This window comes from Carcharhinus amblyrhynchos, unplaced genomic scaffold (genome assembly GCF_965287045.1).
Source record: "Carcharhinus amblyrhynchos unplaced genomic scaffold, sCarAmb.v2.hapA chromosome_1043, whole genome shotgun sequence".
Lineage (NCBI taxonomy): Eukaryota > Metazoa > Chordata > Chondrichthyes > Carcharhiniformes > Carcharhinidae > Carcharhinus > Carcharhinus amblyrhynchos.
In genome coordinates, this window is record NW_027650783.1 from 5,261 (window position 1) to 22,906 (window position 17,646).

General features: G+C 42.5%; 1 protein-coding gene across 1 annotated transcript; it reads right to left on the bottom strand.

Annotated features, from left to right (window-relative positions):
- Positions 1-6,589: 6,589 nt before the first annotated feature.
- Positions 6,590-16,446, bottom strand: LOC145340463 (acyl-CoA-binding domain-containing protein 6-like; the record flags this gene model as incomplete). The annotated part of the gene is made up of 3 exons (XM_080184931.1): positions 15,655-16,446; positions 8,792-8,856; positions 6,590-6,686 (listed from the first exon to the last, which is right to left on the bottom strand). Coding segments are annotated over exons 1-3 (372 nt in total), but the record flags the coding sequence as incomplete, so codon positions are not given.
- Positions 16,447-17,646: the final 1,200 nt, after the last annotated feature.

The following is a 17,646-nucleotide window of genomic DNA, read 5'->3' on the forward strand; positions in this document are numbered from 1 at the left end:
GTGACGAGTTGCATGAATATATTAAAATAATATCCACAATACCACTGAAACAGCAACCAGAAAATCCAGTTCTCTTTATGCCAGCTGGAATGCAATACCTACAGGAAACCTGAGAACAAAATAACTGTATCTTGTAATCAATTGCTCATCAAACTAGCCCTTTGTCGAGGTTCATGCACCCGTTAACTGGCTATCACTGATAGCAACCATCATTATGGGATCACACCTACCTGATGATAAATAGGCCTACTGTTACAGAATTCAATAGACTACCTGAAACCAGAGACGTTTTTAAGAAAAAAACTATTAGCAAATAAAACCTTCCGCTTTTCTGCAAAGCTATATAGCTGCAATTATCAGTGCGGTTATGCTGTTGGTATGTACCAATCCTCTATAACCCATTATTACCACCACGTGCTGTTTCCCTGCAAGACTCACAAATCTGTGATAATCGAAAGGAAGTGATTTAATAAGCCGAGAACAATTCCTTTGTGCAAAAATGAAAGGGATTCAATTTCCAGGTAAGTTGCAGGAATTGCAATATTGAGCACAATATATTAGAGCATGGGGCTAACCCAGTTATGTACAATCCCAACCAGAAAAAGAAATTAAAGGATTAAATTGTTTCTCTTGGAATCTGTCTGAGCTCCTGCTACGAGTCAAATAATTCAATATTACTTAGTTGGGAAATAAAGAGAAACACACCTTAATACATCATGGTGTTCTCCATTTCCATATACAGCTTCCCTCATCTAAATTAATTTGTGACATGTGAAAACACTAAAAATTGCACACCTTTAAAATCCTTACATCATTCTGGATGTATATTCATTCTCAGGACAAGAATTCAGCAGCAAAGATTGCATTACACCCAGGAATTGTATAAATTTTGGTAGATACAGAATGTACCAATTCATCATGGTTCTGCTTGCCCTTAGTTAAAATCAAGCAAAAACCCAAAATCTTGTCAGATTCAAAAACATTGTAGTAAAGAATTTCTGTGTAAGCACTGAGAAAGTAAACTGCTGCTGGTGCTGGCAATTCAGCACATCGGCTGATTTTAAAAAGTAGAGAGTAACACATTGGCAAAGTGGACATTGGCTGTAAGCTCGATTTTGTAGACAATCTAGCTGTTCAGATGAAATGGCTCTCATTTCATTAGGTTCCGAAGAGTCATCTTTGACTAAAAATGTTAATTCCATTTCTCTCTCCACAGATGCTGCCAGGTTTGCTGAGCATTTCTAGCAGTTTTATTTTCTATTCCCAGTATTCCCGCAGTATTTTGCTTTTACTCCAACTGGATAGTTTGCGTGTCCCTGTTTAAGCATGTCATATCTTACCCATGGAAACCAAGGACTATGCAAAATACTGAGATTAAGAGCTCATCAACAAATTAATATTTATTTAAATCAAAGAAATTGGGAGTATTTAAAGTTTGAAGCAGGAGGAAACTCAGTACTAACCCTAGTGAGATGGAATGATGCATTGTAACTAGGCTCTTGTGTCTACTCCAACACATGTGCTTCACTCAGCATAACTGCAGATTGAGCCCAGTAGCAAACTTAGTCAATGGAGAAAGAAGTCTACTATGGCTGTTCTTCCTTGTACCATTTTTAAATTTATGATACTTGAGCTCATCAAGGTGAGAGATGCCAACTGAGAAACTCAAGTAACTCAAGTTTTAAAAAATTCCAAAGTTTTCCTTCGATTTTACACTTTTCAGAAACAAAGTTGAAGAGATCAAAAAAGCAAAGGGGATCAGCTACAGAGCAATCAGCAACCTGCATATTTCATGAATATGATCCAATAGTGCCACCGTATGTAGAGAAAGGCATTATGCAGTTAGCTACATGTACAATCTGGTAAAGTACTACATTGACTGGAAGCAAAGTTGAAGTTTCTAAGCAAGCTCTTATAAAAGATGAAATTATTTTATTACTTGCAATAAAATGGAACATAAAATGCTGGATTCCTGTTATTACATCAATCTGAGTTGCCATTGAATATTTAACTCAGAGCATATTGAGCCACTGGATATTTGGCTATACTGTATACTTAGCAACTGAATAGTTAACACCAGCATCGCAATATTCAGGTAGAGGACAAAACAAAGTCTAAATATACCAGGATAGACTGACTTATGTACTTAATTGTGATGACAAAGTTCATCTATTGAATGAACACAAAACTTGAGTATTCTTTTGCTCATTTTAGAAAAGTAAGCCAAAGATATATTTAGTTGGTTTTTCTGAAAGGATACTTCCGAAATTAAAAACATACATAACATTGGGAGAATAGGCAGTTTAAAGTCACTCTTCAAAATAATTCTGAGAACAAATTATCCATCAGTCAACAGCCTTCAGTGACATTAACAGTCAGCCAGATAAAAGAAATCGGATGCTTCTGAACACCCGATTGATTGTTGGACAATAACTCACTTCATTTGGTCAACAAAAATAATGCAATAGCATCCATTTCTCTACATTCAACATATTGTGCGTGAGGTTACCCAAAGGGTTAAACTAACTAAAGAATGTAGTCATGGCTGTTGAATGGCAGTTAAAAACTTTATAGAGGATACACATGGAAACAACCGGAATTACTTCCACTTATGGTACTACGTTTCTCCGTTACAAAGATAAGACCATTTGTGCATTTATGAACCCCCAGACCCCCAAACCCAATTGACTCTGGGCTCTGTGACAATCAATCCATTGTTGAGTTTACAAATTGATTTAGTACCGAGTAATTAAATGCATTTTTCTAAAATTATTCTGTAAATCCTCGTAACATGATGTTTCACTTAGTTTGAAGGCATCCTGAATAATGTTGAAACCCATAGAAAAGCACTACCTGAACTACTCAAGCCATTCCCAAGTTCATTCCTTTGACACCAAGGATCAGTTTTGCTCTACTCTATAGATATGTAGGATTTTAGCTCCCTCTTATTTCATTGCAATTCAAGCTACGTTTCGCATTGCAGGTATAATCTAACCAAGGTACTGTTCAGCTTTAGCACGTGATCTTTAAACAAATTCAATTGATTTGTTGATGCAACCTGCACTGGTACCTACTAAGTAGCTCTAGAAAGAAACAAAAATGAGTGATGATACCCAACATGAAGAGAGCCAATTTCAGTGAACTGTGAAGGGATTTGGCTCAAATGGACTGGGGAAAAAAAAGACTGTTCAGGAAAATAGTAAATGAGCAATGACAGACCTTCAAAGCAAGGATAGCTCAGGTACAATCCAAAAGTGTTCCCATAAGGAGAAAGACGGAACATCCAAAGCTGCAGTTCCCAACATGACAAGAAAATAGAGCTCAAAATAAAAGAAATAAAGATTTATCAAAGCTTTAATGTAAAAAAAACTAAAACTAAACAGAAGATGATAAGAAACTGAAGAAAGGATACAAGGACAAAGAAGTGTTAGAAAAAATTTGTACATAACATAGGAAACCAAAATGCTTTATAAACGTACAGGATGGAAAGACTAGGTGTAGGAATGTTTTTCCCCTGGCTAGGAGATCTAGGACAATGGGTCACAGTCTCAGGATACTGGGTTGGCCATTTAGCACTGAGATGATGTGAAACTTCTTCAGTCAGAGTGGTGAACCTATGGAATTCACTATCACAGAACACTGTGGAGGTTAAGTCACTGAGTATATTTAAGAAGGAAACAGATAGATTTCTAGATTCTAAAAGTGCCAAGGTTAAGGGGAGAATGTGGAGGTATGGTATTGAGATAGAGGGTCAGCCATGATCATACTGAATAGTAGAGCAGGCTGAAAGGAGCAAATGACCTACTTCTGCTCCTATTTTCTATGTAGGCTTGGGTTGATAAGTGGCAAGTCAAATTCATGCCACACAAATGCCAGGTAAGACAGTCTCTACAGAGAATCTAACCCATTGACATTTAATGGCACTATCATCACTGAATCTCCCACAATCAACATCCTGGGAGTTACTATGGACCAGAAACTGAACTGAGCTAACCATGTAAATACCGTGGCTAAAAGAGCAAGTCGAAGGCTGGGAATTCAGTGACAGTACCTAATCTTCTGACTCCCCAAAACTTGTTCACCGTCTTCAAGGCACAAATCAGGAGCATGATGGAATAGCTCCCACTTGCCTAATAAAGGGATTTGGGGCTGGAGCTTTCACTGGAAGTTGCTGCATGAAAATTAGAAGATAGCTGTCTGTCTGGATCACTCTCCAAAAGTGTCAAACGACTGGAAATCTAGGATCTATGTAAGAATCTTTGGTTTCTGTGCTAACTTGTTCTGAAGAAGGGATTTATGTCTACGTAGGCAATGCTGCTAAATTGGAACGATAGAAATAGCTAGTTGTTAAGAATTGTATTTTGTCATGTTTAAGTATTTTAATTGATAAACATTATGCTAATTCTTTTTGTTATATTCTAACTGTGTCCTTAAATAAAGATTTTTTTTTATAAAAGCCTCTGAGTGGGTCATTGAAATCATACCTGGAGTAAAACACCTTATGCTCACCCAAATACCAAAATTAAATATAAAAGTTAGGGTCTAGGCTAACCTCATGCAATACTGTGGAGTTTCTGATCTGGTCCTTAACACCTTCCTAATGGCACTGTTGGTGTACCTACACCAGAGGCTGTACCATTTCAAGAAAGTGACTCACCAACACCTTCTAAAAAGCATTTAGGGATGGGCAACAAACGTTGGCCTTGCCAGGGATGCTCAAATCCCGTAAAATAATTTGCTACTTATCAGCTCAAGCCTGAATGCTGTCCGAGTCCTGCTACTTTCAGGCACAGGCTGTTTCATTATCTTAGGTGTTGGGAATGGTGTTGAGTACTGTGCAATTCTTGGCAAGTATCTCTACTTATTATCTTACTTTAAAATGGAAGGTCGGTCATTGATGGAGCACATGAAGAAGCCTCAGGACACTGTCATGCGGAACTCCTGCAGAAAATCCTTTTCATAGGATGGATGTATCAAACGATTAATTAGTGAGAAGTACCAGGTACACAGGAATCGGCAAAGGTGGCCAAGGTAAAGATTGACCTAGTTCACCTTTTGCCATCCTGAGAGGCACATGAAATAATAGTATTGGAGATGTTGACTAATCAGAGCAAATAATCCTTATTAAAGTTTCACAACAGACCCAGGAAAACCTCCACGCGAAGAAGTTGTTTAGATCCAGAGATAGGTGTACTGTTCCCAGGGATCTGCCTGTGTCCCTCAAGTTAGGAGCCCAATGATATCCAAGTATGCTGTGGTTAAGCTCCAATTTTTGCTTCCTCCTTTCATGGAGGAGGGATTATTGTCTGTGATTAATATGTGTCATTGCCACAGTGGGTGAAAACATAACAACAATAGAGAAAACACAGGCTAAAGAAACATACTGACACCCCTGAATACCATCAGAACGCAATGACCTCAGTATTACACTAGATACCAATGTGTAATGCACTGATATGGAATCCCTTTATTCAGTTAGGTAGCAGAGGCTTTAATTCATTATTTTAAACCTAAGACATATCCATACATCATTATGCAGTGAACTTTCCTTGCTTTTGATCCAACTTTGTGAACATACAAGGGAACTCCCAAGAATTTTTCACTTGGTCAAGGAAGTATTTGAATTCATAGAAATCATAGAAACCCTACAGCGCAGAAAGAGGCCATTCGGCCCACTGAGTCTGCACTGACCACAATCTCACCCAGGCCCTATTCCCATATCCCTACATATTTACTCACCAATCTCTCGACCCTACGCATCTCAGGACACTAAGAGCAATTTTTAGCATGGCCAATCAACCTAACCTGCAGATCTTTGGACTGTGGAAGGAAACCAGAGCACCCGGAGGAAACCCATGCATACACGAGGAGAATGTGCAAACTCCACACAGACAGTGTACCAAGACGGGAGTCGAACCCAGGTCCCTGGAGTTGCAAAGCAGTAGTACTAACCACTGTGCTACTGAGCCGCCCCAAGGAAAGACACCTTATCAACCTTTACATTTGTATGAGATAAGGAATTGGAAAAAGGGAATAAAGAACTTTTATTCCCTTTTCATGGGACGGCATGGTAGCACAGTGGTTAGCACTGCTGCTTCACAGCTCCAGGGACCTGGGTTCAATTCCTGGCTTAGGTCACGGTCTGTGGGGAGTTTGCACATTCTCCTCATGTCTGTGTGGGTTTCCTCCCACAGTCCAAAGACATGCGGGTTAGGTTGACTGGTTATACTAAAATTGTCCCTTAGTGTCCTGAGATGCTTAGGTTAGAGGAATTAGTGGGTAAATATGTAGATATATGGGGATAGGGCCTAGGTGGGATTGTGGTCAGTGTAGACACAATGGGCCAGACGGCCTCTTTCTGCACTGTAGGATTTCTATGAATTATGCAACAACAGGGAGACCCTGAAGGAAGGAAAGAAAGACACTGAAGGAAAGGGAGGCATCTGGTCGCATAAGATAGGAGGGAGCAAGAACAGAGTAAAGAGAGAGTCAAGGAAACAGAAAGACAGCAAATAATTGAAAATATGGTTATTTTTAAACTTTGCAACTAGAGGGTGTGTAAACTTTTCAGCCATCCCTGTAGAATTACCTTAGGATTCCACTCTGGGTCCAATTTTTTTACAGCTGCAACATATTCCTGCATAGCCTGTTGTGCAGTCATATCACCCATTGCTTTCCATGCTTCCCTGTCAGTAAACAATAAAAATTTAAGTTAGAAGATATTTAAACAAAAGCAAAATGTTCAGATTTGGTTTGCCTCATCAGATATACTGCCAGGCACAACTTCTGTTCCCCTTTTAAATTTTGAACTTTCCTTCTCTAAAGTTTGCTGTAGCTCAGGGCAGAGATAAAGATTAACAGGCACCAGCATCCCTCCCATAGCTCAAAAAGCTGCGTTCTTTCAATTTGGTATACTGTATTCATGGCTCACAATGCAGTCTCCTCTGCACTTGGGAGACCAATTACGGAACACCTCCATTCAATCCACAAGTGTGGCCTCGAACTTCTGTTTATTTGCCTTTTTAATTGAACCACCTTACTCTCAAGTTCACACTTCTGGTTTCAATACTATCTCCCTTCAAATTAATAAATAATCTTTCTTGAACACTGGCCTTCAAACTTGAGTAAGCAATAAAAATACAACGTGCGAAGAATGAAAGATCAACACAGGCTTCCAATATCTGACAGTCCATTTTTGGGTCATTGCAATAACAAATGTCCATATGCAAAAAAGAGAAAATTTTTGCTTCGAAAGTGTAAAAGCAAAATATGCATCTCAAAATGCACACTAATATCGGGGTAGGATGAATGGCAGTTAGACAACCTTAAGGCTTAGCAGTCCAACAGAACATTGCATTTATGGTTTTATCCTAATCTTTGACTGGATACTATCCTACTCATACAAGCAAATAAAAGCAAAATACTGCAGTTGGACATCTCAAATAAAGTCAGAAAATGCTGGGAATATTCAGCAAATTTGGCAACAGCTGGGGAAGGATAAACAGAGTTAACAGAGGGAATTCTCCCACCTCGTCGCACTAATTTTCTAGTGCAGCGGAGTGGGAGAATTCTCGCATCCGGGCACCCGCAGGATGCACATGAGTTTCCACAGCGCGCACATCCGCCAATGCTGGATTTCCATCGCCGTCTGATTTGCACTGGAAACCAGCAGGAATACCAGGCAAGTGCTTTACATCTTATATTTTAATGTGATTAGCGGGTCCGGGACCAATTCTCCGGCCCTGCTAGCATCTCCCACTCAGAGGAATATTTCGCTAGCTCCCCACCTTCGGGGGATTAGCAGGTAAGAGGATAGGGAGATTTTGCCCCCTGGGCATGGGCGCCCTCACAGTGCCAGCCTATATCCCTGGTGCTGCCCAAGGGACAAAGTGCCCATGCTCAGGAGGCACTGTGGCACTACCCACCAGTCATGCGACAGTAGGAAGGGGGTGGGGCCTATTTGGAGGATTAGGGGCAGGGCCCAGGAGGTGATCAATGGAGGGGGGATCTGAACAGGGCTGGAGAGAGGCCAATCAGATGGGCTAGAGGAGGGACAGGGGTGGGGTGTCTGGAGTGTGGTCGGAGGGGGATGGGGGGTCAGTTTGGTGGTGGACGTTTGTGGCTGGCCAGGGAATGGACAGGGGCCGCAATTAGGCAGTGGGGGGGCTGGGGGGACAGCAGCACACTGTCAGTGATCAAGGTGACCAGTGAACACTTCGTGGTCACTGAAGAGGCCCGCTGGTTTCAGCCTCTCCAGTGTGAATAGGTTTCACCCCCTGAAATATAATGATATTCATGCTGGTGGCCTCTGCAGTGCACAGAGTGTGGGAGGCTCCAGTGTGAGAGACTCTAGTGTGAACTCCCACTGAAAAAACCAGCGTGAATTACTCCAGTTTTTGTACAATGTTGACATTTAGAACTTCTTTGGGAAAATTCTGCCCAACACTTTGAACTAAATATGGCTCTTCAGAACAGGGAGTGGAATAAATTGTGCAGCAAGATGAGTAGTCCTGATACCTGCAGCTGAATAACTCCTGAGCTCTAAAGCGACATGGCAGCATTTTTAGTCTCTTGAATACATCTATTATATTATGGAGAAAAACAAGTGGGAAAACAAAAATGAGAACATGACAGCACATGAAGAGTTATGTTGCATTCACTTTCTCTTCCAACAGAAATGCTGTGCATTTCCAGCACATTTTTTATTCCATCCTACCCACACTTGGTGTTCTCTCAAAATATATATAGGTATTTCTATGTATTACTTACATTAAAAAAATTAAAAACTTACCATTTCTGTTTGCCTTCAAAATCAAAGAACCCGGGCTTTGGAATATTACATTTCCCAAATTTTGCCTAGAAAACAAAACAGAGGAATAATAGCTGAAACTATTGATAAGTGTAACAGAGAAAAAAAATCAGTTAGAGCAAATCTCATTGAAATGATGCAATGTAACAGAACATAGGCTGGAATTTTTATTTTCAGTTTGGAATTGTTTTTATTTTATGGATCATTCCCAGCAAGATACAGAAGAAATTTTCATCCCATTTCAACCAGCTGAGGCCAAAAGTTAAAAGAGAAGTGCGTGCTTAAATCTTTGGAATCAATGGACAGTAGAAAAACAATCGTCTGTAGACATCACAAATCTAGTTTGAAGTTAAGTTCCAAGTGTATGGAAAAAACATTGATGGTTTCAAAGAAAAAAATTAAAATTCTGGCCTTTTAGAGCTCAAGGGCATGCAATCGTGTTTTCATGTTTGATTTACCACTATAGTCTATTTAATAAACGTGTACAGCATACCTCAAACATTGCCTTGTCACGGTGGAGCTCACAACTATTCAGTTGGAGGGATCAAGACTAATTTTCCTGCTGCACAACTTATTCCACTCAGAGTGAAATTTATGTTTGCAAGATTAGCTTTGTACAAAATTGTCCAGGTATTCTAAAATTTCCTCACGTTATATTAGACTCCTTCCCCCATCTCTTTTCTTTGTCACACTCTTATGTGTGACATCATTCAACAGACACTTGATCACATTATAACATAGCTTGTCACCAATGTGGGGCAAGCAAATGTAACAATTTAAAACTGTCATGTCTTTACAGGAGTTGCATTATTGAACATACAAATTAGGATCAGGAGTAGGCCATTTAGCCCTTCAAGCTTGTTCCACCATTCACTAAGATCATGCTTACCTAATTTTACCTCAACTTTGCATTCCTGTCTACCCCAATAACTTTTCACTGCCTTGCTTCAAGACTGTCAAGGATTCTGCCTCAACCATCTTTTAAGGAAGAAAATTCCAAAGTTTCACAACCCTCTCAGAGAAAGTTGTTTTTCTCATCAAATGGGTGACCTCTTATTTTTAAACATTAGCCTCTTCTTCTAGATTCTTCCACATGAGGAAAGATCCATTCCATATCCACCTTGTCAAGTCCCCTTCTGGATCTTACATGTTTAACTCTGTCTGAGATCCTAGAAAAAGGGGCATGATCATTGACTGATTAGGGTTCTCTTTGGCAATTTCAATAATCATATCCCTTCTGTTACAGATGCACATGGAGCACCTGGAGTCAAACTACAGACAGCCATGCTGTTACACGTTAGTTCAAATAAACTTGGGGATCAAATGAAGGGACTTTAAAAAAGAAACTGGAAGATTCATCCAAATATGGTATGGAAGGAGGGATCCTTTTGGAGGCTGGAAGGCGTTTCGGACTTTAACTGTAGATACATGTATGCTGAGGGTGTGACATAACATTTAAACATATCATGGGGTTTTTGCTTGTGTTAATAACGAAAGTACCTTTTTGTAGTTTAGCGTATTGGTTCCTATGAAGTAATATTTATTTGAAATTGATTCCAGTTTGTTACAGTTTAATTCCAAAAATGAGAAATGTCATGTGATTCTTTCCATTGATTGCCTAGAAATTCATACCTCTTCTTAAAAGTTATTGATCTCCACGTGGATTATAAAACTAAGCTTAACTTCCCACACCATAAACAATCAAAATTTTTTTTTACTCATCCTTAACCTACAATGCTACTCTCTGTATGGTCAGATCTTTGTCTATACAGTTTGACCCAGTGAAATGGATATAATAATATAGAGAAGCAGAGGGGATCAAATCAATTTATATCCAGTATGCAAATACAATAATGATCCAAGCTTCCACCCATGGTACTTACACTCTCAAGAAATAACACTGGCATCTACCAACTTAAACTAGGTACAGATTTACAGTCTAGCCTTAAAATATATTAATACCTGAGTAAGAAATGGCTGTCTAATGATTCAATAAGATCTTAAGAAATTAAAAGATTATAGAAATAGAACAATTCCCTCTTCATACTTATTAAGAAAGATTTTATAACAGTCAGCTAGAGCTGACAAAGGCACTGGACAAAATATGCCTGTTATCTCTGCTAAGATGTGGATATGCCAGCGTCGGGCTGGGGTAAACACAGTAAAAAGTCTCAACACCAGGTTAAAGTCCAACAGGTTTATTTGGTGGCAAAAGCCACTCTCTGCTAAGGACATAATTCAGGTATAGGCTTTTGTGCAAGTTATTCTGGAACTCAATGTGGGGTTCTATGCCTATATCTAAAAAGAAAGATTGTTAGCAAGATATCCTCGCAAAGACAAACAGAAGGGTGGCTAGGAGCTGAAACAGGAGAGGTATGCTTTTAGTTTTATTCGTCATGGGTTGTGAGCATTACTCCAAGACCAGCATCTGTGCTCATCCCACACAGAACCGGGTAGTTTGCTAGGTCATTCCTCATAGAACTGAGTTGTTTGCTAGGCTAATTCAGAGGACGATTAAGACTCACATTGCTCTGGGTCTGGAGTCACATATAAAACAGACTAGATAAAAATCAGTAGATTTTCTACCCTAAAGGACATCATTGGACCAGATTTTTACAACAATCCATGGTTTCATGATCACCAATCCAAATGTATTAATTAACTGAATTTAAAACACCAGCTGCCAGGGTAGGATTTGGACTTGTGTTTCCAAGGCATTCGTCCAGACCTCTGGATTATCAGCCCAGTAACATTACCGACACACTGTCATTCCCCTATTTTTGGAAAGCTCTGGATATCTATGTTCTAGAAATTGGACAATTGTTTGTGTAGGAAGATGTAATTGAGCAAGTGATTGACATGAGATGCCATTAGTCCATAAAACAAAATAAAGTACTGTATATAAATAGGCAGTCAAGAAGGGCAAGACACAAAGGGGAAAAGGCATTGAAGCAATTATTACAATATATAGCAGAGACCAAGCCACTCAGTATAATTCATCACCATTCTCATCTGCCACAGGTCTTATGTCTACTCTGATTATGTGCTGTATTTGAACTGTCACTTTTCAGTAAACCACTTTACATAAACCACTTGTGATCCAAACTCTGAATTATGTCTTACCCTTGAGCAAATCTGAAGCCAGGTATAAAGATAGTGGATAAGGGTGTCTACTTATTGATCCAATCTATTTTTTGGATGTGAATGTTATTACTATTCATGTGGTTTACACCTATACAGGAACCTTAGTATGCACATTTCTCTCTGCAGCAGTGCCCACTTACAGCCATCCTGGTATTTATCTATCACTGGGGTTTGTCCGTTGGTGCCCATCTCTGGATTTACCTTGCTTAGACTACTGACCTATTTTAACCTGTCCACTGTGTTTTTACCTCTCCCTATCATTGGAGTTTATCAATACATCTGTAGTTTATTTATTTACACATATCCCTGGGCTTTATATCTATCCCTGATGGGGTCTACATCTGTTTATATCAAGCTCTGGTTGTCTAATAGTTTATAACTGTGTCTGGGACATTACATTTTTTCACCTGTCTCTTGGAGTTTACCTGTGCCTGGGTGTTTACCTGTCTGTACCTGTCTCTTTGGTCTACCTGCTTATACCTGTCGCTGGTAGGTATTAACCTGTTTGTGCCTATCCCTGAGGGTGCATCTGTTGCTTGGGGTTACAGCAATTTCTACCTTTGCCCAGTGGTGTATTTCTAATTACATGCCGAGTTGTTTATTTACTGTTTCCAGGAAGTTTTTGATACATGTTTCTGGAGCTATTTGGCTGCCTGCATCTGGAGGTGGGGTGAAGGGAGACGGTATTTGTTTCCCTGTCGCTGGGGTGAGGGGCATTTGTTTTCCTGCTCCTAGGGCATTTGGTTCCCTGCTGCCAGGGGGTGGGTTGGGGGTTATGTGATTACCAACTCCTGGGGGTATTAGGTTGGTAGTTCTTAAGAGACTGACCACAGTGGGTGCGGGGATGCTTCATTCCCTCAGGGATCTCAGGGGTAGCGGAAGTTACATTCGCTGATCGCTGGAATGGGTGACAGGGTGGTTGGGGAGTTTCATTCCCTGATCCCAGGGTATGCGGCTCCCTGTTCCTGGGAAGTGTGGTTCCCTGTTCCCAGGCCACGGTTTCTTGCTCCTGAGCCGTTCGGTTCCCTGTTCCTGCAAGTATGAGTGGCTATCTGTTCCGGGCCACATGATTCCCTGTTCTCAGGGCCCACTATTCCTGCGGTTTGGGCAACATTTGGTTATCATTCCCTGGTTTGGGGGGTATTTGGTTACAATGCCCTGGTTTAGCGGGTATTTGGTTACAATGCCCTGGTTTAGCGGGTATTTGGTTACAATGCCCTGGTTTAGCGGGTATTTGGTTACAATGCCCTGGTTTAGCGGGTATTTGGTTACAATGCCCTGGTTTAGCGGGTATTTGGTTACAATGCCCTGGTTTAGCGGGTATTTGGTTACAATGCCCTGGTTTAGCGGGTATTTGGTTACAATGCCCTGGTTTAGCGGGTATTTGGTTACAATGCCCTGGTTTAGCGGGTATTTGGTTACAATGCCCTGGTTTAGCGGGTATTTGGTTACAATGCCCTGGTTTAGCGGGTATTTGGTTACAATGCCCTGGTTTAGCGGGTATTTGGTTACTGTTTCCTATTTGGGGGGTATTTGGCTGTGCGGGCGGCACTGTGGCGGGCAGCACTGTGATTAGCACTGCTGCCTCACAGCACCAGGGACCCGGGTTCGATTCCTGGCTTTGGTCACTGTCTGTGTGAAGCTTGCACATTCTCCTCATTTCTTCCGGGTGCTGCAGTTTCCTATTACAGTCCAAAGATGTGTGGGTTTGGTGCATTGACCATGCTAAATTGCCTTTTGTGTCCCATGATGTGTAGATTAGACGGATTAGCGGGGTTAGTATGTGGGATAACACTGTTAGGGCCTTGGTCATTGCAGACTTGATAGCCCGAATGGTCTCCTTTTGCATTACTGGGATCTTATGATTCTATTCTGAGGGTTGGGGGGTATTTGGTTACGTGTTCACTGGTTTGGGAGGGCATTTGGTTATTGTTCCCTGGTTAGTGGGGTATTTAGTTTTCCCAGGGTTTGGAGGGTATGTGGCTACCTGTTCCTGGGGTTGGGAGGTATTTGGTTACCTGTTTCTAGGATTGGGGTTATGTGGCTACCTGTTCCCAGGGTTGGGGGGGGCGGGGTTGGTATTTGGTACCTGTTCATAAGAACATAAGAAATAGGAGCAGGAGTAGGCCATCTAGCCCTTCGAGCCTGCCCCGCCATTCAATAAGATCATGGCTGATCTGTTGTGGCTCAATTCCACATTCCCGCCCTCTCCCCATAACCCTTAATCCCCTTGCCTATCAAAAACCCATCAACCCGCGTCTTAAAAATATTTAGCGAGGCAGCCTCCACCACTTCAACGGGCAGAGAATTCCAGAGATTCACCACCCTGAGTGAAGAAGTTCCTCCTCAACTCCGTTCTAAACCGCCCCCCCTTTATCCTGAGGCTGTGCCCTCAAGTCCTACTGTCCTCTCTGAGCGGGAAGAGCCTCTCCACCTCTACCCTATCCATCCCATTCAACATCTTATACGTCTCAATGAGATCTCCCCTCATTCTTCTAAACTCTAACGAGTACAAGCCTAGTTTATTCAGCCTCTCCTCATAGTTCAACCCCCTCAACTCCGGAATCAGCCTAGTAAACCTCCTCTGCACTCCCTCCAAGGCCAAAATATCCTTGCGTAAGCACGGCGACCAAAACTGCACACAGTACTCCAGCTGCGGCCTCACCAGTGCCCTATACAGCTGCAGCAAGACCTCCCTACTTTTACATTCAATCCCCCTCGCTATGAAGGCCAGCATCCCATAAGCCTTCCTGACCACCTGCTGCACCTGCAGGCTGGGTTTTTGCGACTCATGCACAAGGACCCCGAGGTCCCTCTGCACCGTCGCCTGCTGCAGTTTTTCGCCACGTAAGTAATAGTCCTTCCTACCATTATTCCTACCAAAGTGGACAACCTCACATTTGCCAAAATTAAATTCCATTTGCCAGTTTCTGGCCCATTCGCCCAGCCTATCTAGATCCTTCTGCAGACTCTCCACACCCTCCGCACAATTTGCCGTTCCACCAATCTTGGTGTCATCAGCAAATTTCGACAACATACACTCGGTTCCCTCCTCCAGATCATCTATATAAATGGTGAATAGCTGAGGATATGTGACTACCTATTCCCAGGATTTGGGGCATATTTGGTTACCTGCTCCCAAGGCTTGGGTATTTGGTTACCTGCTCCCAAGGCTTGGGGGGTATTTTGTTACCCATTCCCTGTTTTGGGCGTATTTGGTTACCTGTTTCCTGGTCTGGATTACATTTGGTTACTTGTTCCCTGATTTACGTGGCATTCAGTTACTTCTGCCCGGGTGTAGGAATATTCGATTACCTGTCCCCGGGATTGGTGGGGGGGGTGGGGAGGTATTCGATTACCTGTCCCCGGGATTGGTGGGGGGTTATTCGATTACCTGTCCCCGGGATTGGTGGGGGGGTGGGGAGGTATTCGATTACCTGTTCCCGGGATTGGTGGGGGGGGTTATTCGATTACCTGTCCCCGGGATTGGTGGGGGGGGGGGGGGTTGTTATTCGATTACCTGTCCCCGGCACTGGGGGGGGGGGGGGGTGAGTGGGTAATTTGATTACTTGTTCACGGGATGGGGGGGGGGGGGTATTTGGTTACCTGTGCCCTGTTTTGGGTGTATTTGGTTATCTGGTCTGGGTGGTATTTGCTGCCCTGTTTGTTTGCCTGTACCCTGCTGGGGGTAACTGCCTCACCTGTTTGAAGCGGCTGTACAGGTAGAGCAGGGTCTCCCGCCCCGCCGCGTGCACCAGGTTCTGCGCGTGCCGGGCCGCGTGCTCGAAGTCGGCCTCTAGCGCGAGCCCGGCGCCGCCTTCTTCTTCCTCCTCCTCCTCCTCCTCCTCGAGCCCGGCCTCCACCTCCAGATGCTCCTCGCTGCCGCTCCCCCGGCCAGACACCGCCGCCATGTGCCCGCTTCCGACCCCGGGCCACCCGCCGCCGCCGATCTCCCGCGCTCACCGGATGCCGAGTCGTTCCGATAACCGCCGGCTTTCCGCCCAACTTCTCACTAACTTACCGAGCAAACCGGCCCGCACCCGTCAACACTCCGGACGGAACCCGGCCGCCGCACACCAAGGTTCCGCCTGAGTGGCAGCCCGGGCTCAGGAGCAGCGCAAACTCACAGGGCAGAGTTCTGAATAAGTTTGAATGCTGATGTTTGTCCAGACTGTCATTACTGACAGGGTAAGAAGTCTCACAACACCAGGTTAAAGTCCAATAGTTTTATTTGGTAGCAAACGCCACTAGCTTTCAGAGTGCTGCTCTTTTGTCAGATGAGTGGGGAGTTCTGATCACAAACAGGGCATATAAAGACACACAGTTTACAGAATACTGATTAGAATTCTAATTCTCACGTTTTATCTCAGGATGTACAGGAGAATAGGCTAATTAGCGATAGGCAACATGGTTTTGTGAAGAGGAGGAAGTGACAAGAAAAATTGACCAGGGAAGGGCAGTGGGTGTTGTGTACATGGACTTTAAAGTTCATTAAAGTTCCTCATGGCGGGCTGATATAGAAGATGAGGTTATATGGGATCCGAGGGGAGCTGTTAAGATGCATACAAAACTGGCTTGAGTAGAAAGCAGAGAGTAGCAGTGGAAAGGTATTTTTCGAATTGGAGGTCTGTGACAAGCCGTGTTCCACAAGGATCAGTGCTGGGCCTCTGTTGTTTGTAATGTATGTAAATGCTTTGGAGGAAAATGTAGGGAGTCTGATTAGTAAATTTACACATGAAACAAAAATTGGGGGAGTAGCAGATGGTGAGGATTGTCAGAGGATGCAGCAGGTTATAAATCTGGAGCTGGAGACCTGGCCAAAAGATTTTTGATTTGATTTATTATTATCATATATTAGTATACTGTACAGACAAAGCATACTGTATATTGGGAAGGAAAGGAGAAGGTGCAGAATGTAGTGTTACATAGCTAGGGTGTAGAGGAAGATCAATTTATTGCAAGATAGGTCCATTCAAAAGTCTGTTGGCAGCATTGAAGAGGTTGTTTTCGAGTCAGTTGGTATGTATGCTCAGACTTTTGTATCTTTTTCCCAATGGAAGAAGTGGAAGAAAGATGGCAGATGGAATTTAACCCAGACAAATGTGAGGTGATGCAATTTGGAGGGTCTACTGTGAAAGTATACAGTAAATGGTAGAAATATTATCATACAGAGGGATCTAAGTGTGCAGATCCATAGTTCCCCGAAGGTGGCAGCTCAGGTGGTCAAGTTGATCAAGAAAGCGTATGGCATGCTGGCCTTCTTCGGCCATGGTGTTGCGTATAGGAATTGGAAAATCATGTTGCAGCTGTATAAGACTTTGGTTAGGCTGCATTTGGAGTACTGTGTAAAATTCCATTTGCCACACTACCGGAAGGATATTGATGCATTGGAAAGAGTGTAGAACAGATTTTACCAGGATGTTGCCTGGTTTGAAGGATATGGACTTTGCCAGGATGTTGCCTGGTTTGAAGGATATGGAGTATGAAGAAAGGTTGATCAAATTTGGATTGTTTTCATTGGAGCATTGGAGGATGAAAGGGGGACCTGATAGACGTTTAAAAGATTATGACAGGCTTGGGTAGAGTGACTCGTTAAAGGCATTTTCCCAGGGTCGAAGGGTCAATTACTCAGGCGCATAGGTTGAAAGTGAGAGGGAGAAAGTTTAAAAGAGCTGAAAGGGACAAGTTTTTCA